Source organism: Capsicum annuum, chromosome 7 (genome assembly GCF_002878395.1).
Source record: "Capsicum annuum cultivar UCD-10X-F1 chromosome 7, UCD10Xv1.1, whole genome shotgun sequence".
Taxonomy (NCBI): Eukaryota; Viridiplantae; Streptophyta; class Magnoliopsida; order Solanales; family Solanaceae; genus Capsicum; species Capsicum annuum.
This window is the reverse complement of record NC_061117.1, coordinates 223,887,908-223,897,749: the sequence shown is the minus strand read 5'-3', so window position 1 is coordinate 223,897,749 and position 9,842 is coordinate 223,887,908. Positions and strand designations below refer to the sequence as shown.

At 32.7% G+C, this 9,842-nt stretch overlaps 1 protein-coding gene across 2 annotated transcripts; it reads right to left on the bottom strand.

Annotated features, from left to right (window-relative positions):
- Positions 1-1,107: 1,107 nt before the first annotated feature.
- LOC107856344 (protein translation factor SUI1 homolog) lies at positions 1,108-5,305 on the bottom strand. Of its 2 annotated transcripts, none has more exons than XM_016701348.2 (5): positions 5,137-5,305; positions 2,387-2,489; positions 1,943-2,148; positions 1,807-1,860; positions 1,108-1,364 (listed from the first exon to the last, which is right to left on the bottom strand). In XM_016701348.2, the coding sequence occupies exons 2-5, from the start codon at positions 2,421-2,423 to the stop codon at positions 1,320-1,322; spliced, it is 342 nt and encodes a 113-aa protein (XP_016556834.1). In that variant the 5' UTR covers positions 2,424-2,489; positions 5,137-5,305; the 3' UTR covers positions 1,108-1,319. The 2 variants fall into 2 exon arrangements, with proteins under 2 accessions (XP_016556834.1, XP_016556835.1); XM_016701349.2 differs by having other exon boundaries at positions 2,387-2,517; positions 5,137-5,277.
- Between the last annotated feature and the right edge of the window lie 4,537 nt (positions 5,306-9,842).

The window sequence follows — 9,842 nt, the reverse complement described above, 5'->3', positions numbered from 1 at the left end:
AAATCAGGTTTGAACACTACTGTAGTTGACAATGAGAACCGTATTGGCGTAGCGTGGTTGAAATGACAACTCGCTTCGAGAGCCTTATGTAATATGAAGGTGCCTCCAAAGCTTAAAAGTAAATTCTACAAAATGACAGTCCAATCCGATCGGCTATGTTATATGAAGCGGAATATTGGCCAATTAAGTATTATTTCCACATTCAAAAGTTAAAGATGGCGGAGATGAGAAGGTTGTTATGGGTATGTGGACTTACCAAAAGAGATAAGGCGAGAAATAAGATTATTCGAAAGAAGATGGAAGTGGCTTCGGTAGAGGACAAGATGCAATAAGTGAAGTTGGTTCAAACATATAATGAGGAGAGACATGAATGCTCCAGCTCAGAGGTTTAAGAGACCGACTATGGATAATTTTAGATAAGGACATGAAGCAGTTACAACTTACGAAAGATACGACCCCTTGGTGAAAAGGGGTAGAGGACGTAGAATAGAATAGTGGACTAGTAAGAGTACATTCATAATAGTACGAAAACGCGTTGTGTTTGTATTAGCGCTTGAAGTGTCTTGTAGCCTCGTTCACAAAATTTTCATCTAAGGTAGCAGGGTATGAATCACGTACACTCTCCTCCCCTCCCCCCCCCCACCATAAACCCCATTTTGTGGAAATACACCGAATATGTTTGGCATGAAACATATTTCCTTAATCTCGTTCTCCTTCACCAACAAGCCTGCCCTATCTATAATTTAACATCTAAAACACTTTTCCATACAGCCAAGACATGAGTCTGGCAAGCTCTCCATGCAATCCAAGAGGTATATGCATGTTCACGCATGAACGGTACACCCCCTGCAGCAGCATTCAAATCACAATGTGCCTACTACGACAGCGCTCAACCGAAGAAATGGAGCTAAAAGATACTAAGATTGAATAATCCCAACCACCTCAATACTAAAGCACAACACTAACTTTAAACTTAAAACCTGCAAATCAAAGATGATTCAAAACATCAGGATAGTATTGGGGCACGTAAACCAGAACCGCTACATACAGTAGATTCTAAGAGGCGCTAAAACGATCACCAACAACCCAAAACAAGGATCGCGTCTCTTGAGCACTCAATTATATCATCATTGGTTTGTGAAGTGCTTGAAAATACAACACGACTCATATTCAGACAGAACATAGAGAAGCAAATACAGTATTTATATCAAACCAGCAGAAATTAAACACTAGCAAGTTCAGTAGAACTGAATTCAGATAGTATCTCTGGCACCGACATAACAAGTATGAAACTGTGCAGCTGAGACTAATGAGAGCAATCAGAAACCATGAATTTTGATGTGCTCTTTCTTCACGATTCCAGCCTGCTCCCACAAAGACAAAAAGACGAAATGAGCAATGAAGTACAATAGTAGATACGTACTATAAAAACTTAACAGCGGAGGTCCCGCAAGAATCAAGATATTAACGAGCTACAGATTTGGTTGTGCTGTTAATTCTGTCATTGCCTGATCTATACCCCCGCCGCCCCTGATCAGTAAATCTTTAACAAGTGAGTCCAGTTCATACAGACTCAATATCAAAAGGAACACTTTATTAAAAGAGTTTCTGATTAATGAGCAGCTCACAGCCAAACCCACTTCGGTTAAAAAAACACGATTCAGGAATGACTGAACTAGTTAACGGTAAAAAGTAAAATAACAGTTGATGCATGACATGAGATTTTTACCATCTACCAAGGCAAGACAACCGTAAACTTGATATTGAATGAGCAAAAAGAAATGCTCAATCTGCCAAAAAACTCACCTGGACAAGAAATGTAGACACATTCTTCCGCTGGTCGCCCTGAAGTTGAATAACCTTCAAAAACGACAAAATACATAGATTAGTCATAGCACTTGCAATACTAGAGAGATGGACGTTAGAATGTGTAGTTGCACACCTGGCCTAATTCAGGATCCTGAACGACAGTACCATTGCAGCAGAACTCTTTCTTAAGATCCTTCAGTATCTTGTTGTAGCTGAATTCTTTCTTCAACCCCTGCACAGTTGTCAGGCTTTTCCTACCATTCCTTTGTTGTATACGGATGTGCACGTAATCTTTTGACCCAGCACCAGAGTTATCAGCATTTGCCTCGGCAAAGGGATCTACACAGCATGATAAAGCACCAAGACTGGTCAGGTAGAGAAGACAATAATATAACTCATATCCTCCGAACTAGCATGCTTTCTTTCTCAAACCTTTTCTGTCCTTGCATCTAAACTATTTAACAACTACACATGAACCTAAACTTATAACATCCACTGAAACTGAGGTACTAATTTGATAAGACGAGGAAATACACAAAATTGCACTAAAAGAGAACGTGAATTAGGGAGACCATACCAAAAGCGGTAGGAATTTGGACGTCGAGATCAGACATGAAACTTGGCTTAGAGTAGTAGAAGACAACAGGAGCGCACAGATCTCGAAACTTGGATGCTCAGACCTAGGCAGATGAAAAAAGTGTCCAGCAACTATCACCAGAAAAATAATACTAAGAAACAAAATCCACATCTCGAGAAGTAATAACAATCAGCAGAGATTATGTCATCATTGTACATACATAGCAAAAGCAAAGAAAGATCTACATATGCTTTAGCAAAGAAACAGTAAACGCAATACAGAATAGCAAATCCAACTTATAAACACACAAAATCAATAGCTAAATTGGAATTACATAAACTTTTACAACCAGAAACAAGCACAAGCAAACAAATCAATGCAAAAGATCCACTAAGCATCATAAATCAACAACTCTAGCATAGAGATCCCCAAAATTCCACCAATTCTTGGTTAAGAAATCTACTATTTATCACCAAAACATGTACTACACAAACACGCAACACCAAAAATAAAGATCCCAAAATGCTCCCAATTCTTGGGAGAAAAATCTAATAGAAAGGAAATACATACACAACACAAAAGATCCACTAACCATCATAAATCAACTTCTTCATCCCAAAAACTCCCAAAATTCCGCCAATTCTTGGTTAAAAATCCCGTCTTTATCACAAAAGAACAAGTCTAGACAACCCGACAACACTAAAGATCTACCAAGTATCATTAATCAACAAATCCCCAACATTCTCCCAATTCTTGGTTGAAAGATCTAATCTTAATTACAAAAAACAAGTACTACACAAACGCAAAAACACAAAAGACCGACTCAACATCATAAATCAACAACTCTAACCCAAGAATTCCCAAAATTGCACCAATTTTTTTATTTTAAAAAATCAAATCTTCCGTACAAAAACAAGTACTACACAAACCACAACACAAAAGATAAAGATCCCAAAATTCTTCCAACTCCTGACCAAAAAAAATCTAAACCTGTATTGCAAAATAAGTACTACACAAAAACACAACACACAAGATCCACTAAGCATCAATCAACAACTCTAGCGTTAAAAAATCCCCAAAGCTCCACCAATTCTTGTTAAGAAAATCCAATTTTCATCACAAAAAAACAAGTATTAGACAACCCCACAACACAAAAGATCCATTAAGCATCAGAAATCAGCTCTAGCCCAAAAATCCCACCAATTCTTGAACGAAAATCAAATCACAATGAACCACCAAGAACCATAACTCTCACCCAAAATTCCCAAATTCCATCAATTCTTGGAAGAAAAATCCAATCTTTATCACAAAAAAATAAGAACAAAAATCTAATATTAATTACAAAAACAAATATTACACAAAACACACAACAAGAGTTTTACTAAGCATCAGAAATCAACATCTCTAGCCCAAAAACTCCCAAAATTCCACCAATTCTTGGTTAAGAAACCCATTCTTTATAAACAAGAACAAAAATCCCATCTTTATTACACTAAGTACTACACAAGCACACAACACAAAAGATCCACTAAACATCATAAATCAACAACTCTACCCCTAAAACTCCCAAAACTCCAGAATCATGGCCTAAAACTCAAATCTTCATCACAAAAAACAAGTACTACACAACTCCACAAGGCTAATTCCAAACCAACAATCATAAATCAACAACTCTAACCCTAAAACTCCCAAAACTCCCCGAATCTTGGCATAAAAATCAAATCTTTATGAACAAAAAACAAGTACTAGACAACCCCACAAGGCCATTCCAAACCAACAATCATAAATCAACAACTCTACCCCTAAAATCAACAATCATAAATCAACAACTCTACCCCTAAAACTTCAAAACTCCACCGAATCTTGGCATAAGAATCAAATCTTCATCACAAAAAAACAAGTATTACAAACTCCACCAAATCTTGGCATAAGAATCAAATCTTCATCACAAAAAACAAGTATTACACAACCCCACAAAGCCAATTAAACCAACAATCATAAATCAACAAACCTACCCTAAAATCCCCAAAACTCCACCAAATCTAGGCATAAGAATCAAATCTTTATCACAAAAATCAAGTACTAGACAACCCCACAAGCCTAATTCCAGACCAACAATCATAAATCAACAACAGTACCTCTAAAACGCCCAAAAATACCACCCATTCTTGGCATAAAAATCAAATCTTTATCACAAAAAACAAGAACTAGACAACCCCACAAGGCTAATTCCAAACCAACAATCATAAATCAACAACTCCACCCCTAAAACTCCCAAATACCACCAATTCTTGGCATAAAAATCAAATCTTCATCACAAAAAACAAGTACAAGACAACCCCAAAAGGCAAATTCCAAACCAACAATCAAATCTTTATCACAATCAAATCTTTATCATAAAAAGCAAGAACTAAACAACCCCAAATAAATCTTTATCACAAAAAAAAAAGTACTAGACAACCCCACAACGCTAATTTCAAATCAACAATCATAAATCAACAACTCCACCCCTAAAAATCCACCAAATCTTGGCATAAAAATCAAATCTTTACCACAAAAACCACGTACTAGACAACCCCACAAGGGTAATTCCAAACCAACAATCAAATCTTTATCACAAAAAACAAGAACTTAAACAACCCCAAGCAAATCTTTATCACAAAAAACAAGAACTAAACAACCCCACAAAGCAAATTCACCAGATCTGAACATTAACAATCAAGAAAACAAGTGGATAATCAAGATTTTACCTGATCCGCAGATTAGGGAAGGATGAAGATGGTGGTGATTAAAGCAAACCCCAAAATCCGGATAAGTCTTTATGAGCAACAAATACAGAAAAAAAGTCAGTCAGTGCACACAAGAAAATACATAAATGTGAAATCAGCTATTTAGATATACTTGCCAACTTTAGTTTAGTCGGTAAAGAGGGAGCTAGAATACTCTGTGTGATGGTCTAGCGTACGCACGTGGATTGTTAAATTACTATCTAGTCCTCGAAAGTTTTTGTTATTCCAATATTGCCATTTAGAGCTCGTTTGGTTGGAAACAAGTTATTCCAAAATTAATTATCTCGACGTTAGTTATTTCGATATAAAAATAACACTACTATTTTGAATAATTTATCCGATACTTTATTCCAACCAAATATAAGATAAGGTCATCTTAAAATTTATGAAAAAACAATATAAATCCCAACAGTTTGAAACTTAATTATAGAAATTTTTGATATTTTATGTAACTAGTTTAGAGTACGTGCTTTGCACGTGTATATAGCGCGTTAATTATTAATAAATATATTTTAAAAAAATAAATTATATATTATTAAGTAAATAATATTTTTTAAAAAACATAAAATTATAAGATAAAAAATATACTTAAGCAAAAGCAAGAACACATGATAATAGACTCTAAAATAACTTAGATATTCATTCTAAACTAAACCTCAATAAAGTTTATATGACCAAGTTTATTTACTTTCAAAAGTTTCTTTTTAAAAAGTGAAATGTTACTTAAAAAAAGTATGAACATAATTAAAAAATAGTATACATGAATACTACATCTTTTTGTAGCTCATCTCACATTATTAGGTAAATGATAAATTAAAAAATATATTGTGTTCATATGAATTGAATTAACTTTCTACGCGAGAAGTATATTTTCCTTCAACTTGAAAGCAATTGATGTTGGTCGTTCATATGTATTATATATCAACTAATTTAAGGATAATTAAAAGTCGATGTCATTATTCTTTTTTCGAAAGAACTTCTATTAATTCTTAAAACATGTTATTTAGATAGCTAAGAAATGCTCATATAGTAGAGAAATTAATTTGTAGAAGCATTCATATGTTTAAAATAGAGGATAGGGGTAAAGTATGAATGAGGGAGAATTTCACGTAATTTGAAATAATTCATGTCAGATGGAAGCATGAGCTACACTGCACACTTGAAAGGTAGTAACAACATCATTTTTCACATTATCTTAGAGGCGGATTTAGAGGGGGTTCACAGGTGGCACGACACCTGCACTTCTCCGTTGAAACTCTATATATTTATATGTATATGTATCAGTTAATGTATAAATATAACCCTTGGCACCCACAATATCAATGGAATTGGTGGTGCAAGTGTTTGGAATAGCTCAGTTTAACTCCAACAGCATGGGTTCGATTCTCACTCAACACTGTATTTTCAATTTTTAAGAATGATTTTTAGCAATATACTTTTCTCTAAGAAAACATATTGTGGTTATGAAGAAATAGAACCCTTAACCTCTTCTTACAAAAGATTTGAAACTACCAACTAAGCAAGCCTTCATGTAATGCCAAGATTTTTTGATATATATAATTATAGTTTATTCTTTGAATATTGATTTCACTATCCGAAAATATCGTACGGAATATTTGTTACTGTTCAAAACAAGATGGCACCCGGAGTTTCCCAATCCTAGATCCGCCTCTGATCTTATATGGGAGCTTAATGGCTTGAAAATCAACCTTAAAGCGCTACATTGACTTGTCTCTCCACTTCTATAAACTTTCAACAAGAAAGAAACATTAATCAAATCTAAATAAATTACATATTTCATCAAAAAAAAAAAAAAATTACAACCAAAAATTGATTATATAGATTATCTAAATAAAGTTGCAACAAACAAAAGAAAAAGTAATGTAGATTACATGGCTTTATCATGTCAAATCGTATAAATTCTCAATTTTCACTTGTGTTTTCTTATAGAGAGTGGTTCCACTCAATACATGAGTCTTGTAGGATCAATTCCCCTTTTATATCTATTTTTGTTTTTACTAAAATATTATTCATCACTTAATATATTTTTCAAAATATTAAGTAGGTGTTTGACCATGAAAATTAAAATTTATTGAAGTTGTATTTGATTATTAAAATAAATTGACGTTTTTTTTTAAAAACTTTTATGAGAGAAGTTGAAGTGAAAAAAGGTGAAAACAAGCCACTTTTTCAAATACAATTTCAAATTGTATGTGAAATTCATACAGCCAAACACTACAATTTTCACTAAAGTAAAATTATTTTTTTAAAAAAGAGAGTTCTAAATTTACTATATATATATATATATTAAAAGAGTGATGTATTAAGATTTTTTCTATTATTTATTATTTCTTAAACCTATATGTCAAGTCAATAGCGGACAAATAATCTTGGAGAAAGTAATAAGTATGGAGCACACCACTTATGAAGATTATATACCGTTGAAAGAAATTAAACACTTGTGCTCTTGAAAAATAATCACTCGAGTGAACATAATGAATAGAAAACGATGTACCTCATTATTGCAAAACATTAAGAGTTTTTTTCTCATAAACTCACAGATTTTTTCCTACTATTATTTAACAAAACTTATACCATACGTCTTAATTTATATGATATTTCATCTCGAGATTCAAACATGTATAGGTTTGAACATAACTTTTCATATTTGTTTTAAATATTTTGAGCAATTAGTTATTGTGACTTACAGTACTTTTTACGCAATCTTCTAATATATAAATTTTATTTCAAAAGAATATAAAATTCATGATCAAACACACTTTCTTTGAATCTCAAAAGTTAAATATGCAACATAAATTGTCCAAATTGGGCCAAAAGGAATGTTTTTCTCCATAATTTTTTTCAATCCTTATTTGCAATTAATAGGCACCAATGCCACATCTAGAGTTGCACATCTTCCTGAACCAATAAATTAACATGATCAAACAACATTTTCATTCCAGAACATAATATTTTAATAGGATGGAAATTCTACAAAAAGCATTACACAAGAACAAAAAAGATTATGAAGACAAAACTATGTGATTCATATGGTTGATGATACTTCAAACTTTACATATTGTTGACTGTTCTTCAGAGTCAACAACAATACAAAATCTTTGAAGATTTAAGTCATTAAGATTCATATTTTTCTTATTAAGAAAACACAGTACTTAATAGTGAATATGTCTAAACAAGAAACATTCATCATGCTTAGTAGATATTGATCCCTTCTGTTAAAACTTCAAGTCCTACAATGCCATGTGAAAAGAAAAAAAAACTTTGAAGAATTATATATAGATCTTGTATTTGTGTTACGAATCTCGAGCGATGTCTCTGGTGGTCTTTAAAAAATAACCTCTTTAATTTCACGAGGTAGTGATAAGATGATCATTGATGTTGTAAACCGTACAAATTCTAAAACTAAACAAAGAGAACAGAGAAAAAATAATGCAAGTATCAATTGATAACAACAGAATCCTAACTTTTATAATCAAAGCAATACCACCTACACAACTAAAACAACCGGCATTGATAGGAATCCTAATTTTATAACTTAACCAATACCTAAACAAAGTAGACAACTCGACTAAAACTCCTAAATAAAGAAAAACCCAAACAGGAAGTTCATATATCACTTTGGCTTTGAATTTCTACCATTTTGAACGTATGTGGATAAAATAATTGAATGACAACATCAGGATGTATGATAAAAAACATTAACTTCAATTTCGAGCGAGGTCATAACCTAGCAAACATAAATTGTGACAATTAAAAAATATGAAGCAATTAAAACAACCAAAATATGGACTATGAGACCTGAAGGATAGTTTTAAGACTAAATATAAATGGAGAGTATGTGTGCACTATTTCGAATAGTTCAAGGATAGTTGGCCCTTTTTCGTTCAAAGATTAACACAATTTTGACTCATTTCTCTTAGCTAGGCCTTGTCTACATATCAAAAAGTAAAATAAGACACCAAATAAAGTTAATGGCAACTCAAACCAATTAAGTTGGAAACAACAAATCGCATTATATTTTAAGTCTCTAAACAGTAGAGCGGGAATTCAACCATAGAGCAGGAATTCAATCTTCCATACAATTTGCATGGGCTATCCTTAACTATATCATCAATGGCGAATCCACCACCTCCAAGTTTCCAATATCTCTAGAATTCAAAGCCTTAATTACCAAAATTGCTACCAAGCAGTAGGCATTGGCTGACTTTGAAATTACTTCAATATCATATGAATTCTCAAATTGTAACCCTGCAAACATTGAAACTAATACAATAAAAAAGTTGATGAAGAAAATCTAAACAATATCATATAAATTTTCAAATTGTAGTCACCACAATATATTATGTAGACACAAATAATACAATAAAGAAGTCGATGAAGAAAATCTAAATAATAATATCATATGAATTTTCAAATTGCAACCCTGCAAACGCCACAATATATTTTGCTGAAACTAATATACAATAAAAAATCGATGAAGAAAACCTAAAATTATATGTGGTTTTATAGAAGTAGAGAATTCATAAACTAAAAAGGATATAAATCATCAATTTTAGGGAAAACCCAATTTTTTTGGCAAAGTCACATACAAAGGTGGAAAGAGACGATCCAAAAATATTTTCACCGATGTTGCTATCTTTTTTCCT

Bases quoted from the DNA above. Each gene is read 5' to 3' on its own strand.
- LOC107856344 (XM_016701348.2), bottom strand. From the start codon at position 2,423: ATGTCTGATCTCGACGTCCAAATTCCTACCGCTTTTG. The intron at 2,149-2,386 runs GTATGGTCTCCC...CATGCTGTGTAG, and splicing joins CCAAATTCCTACCGCTTTTG to ATCCCTTTGCCGAGGCAAAT. The intron at 1,365-1,806 runs GTGAGTTTTTTG...TTGTGGGAGCAG, and splicing joins TGTCTACATTTCTTGTCCAG to GCTGGAATCGTGAAGAAAGA.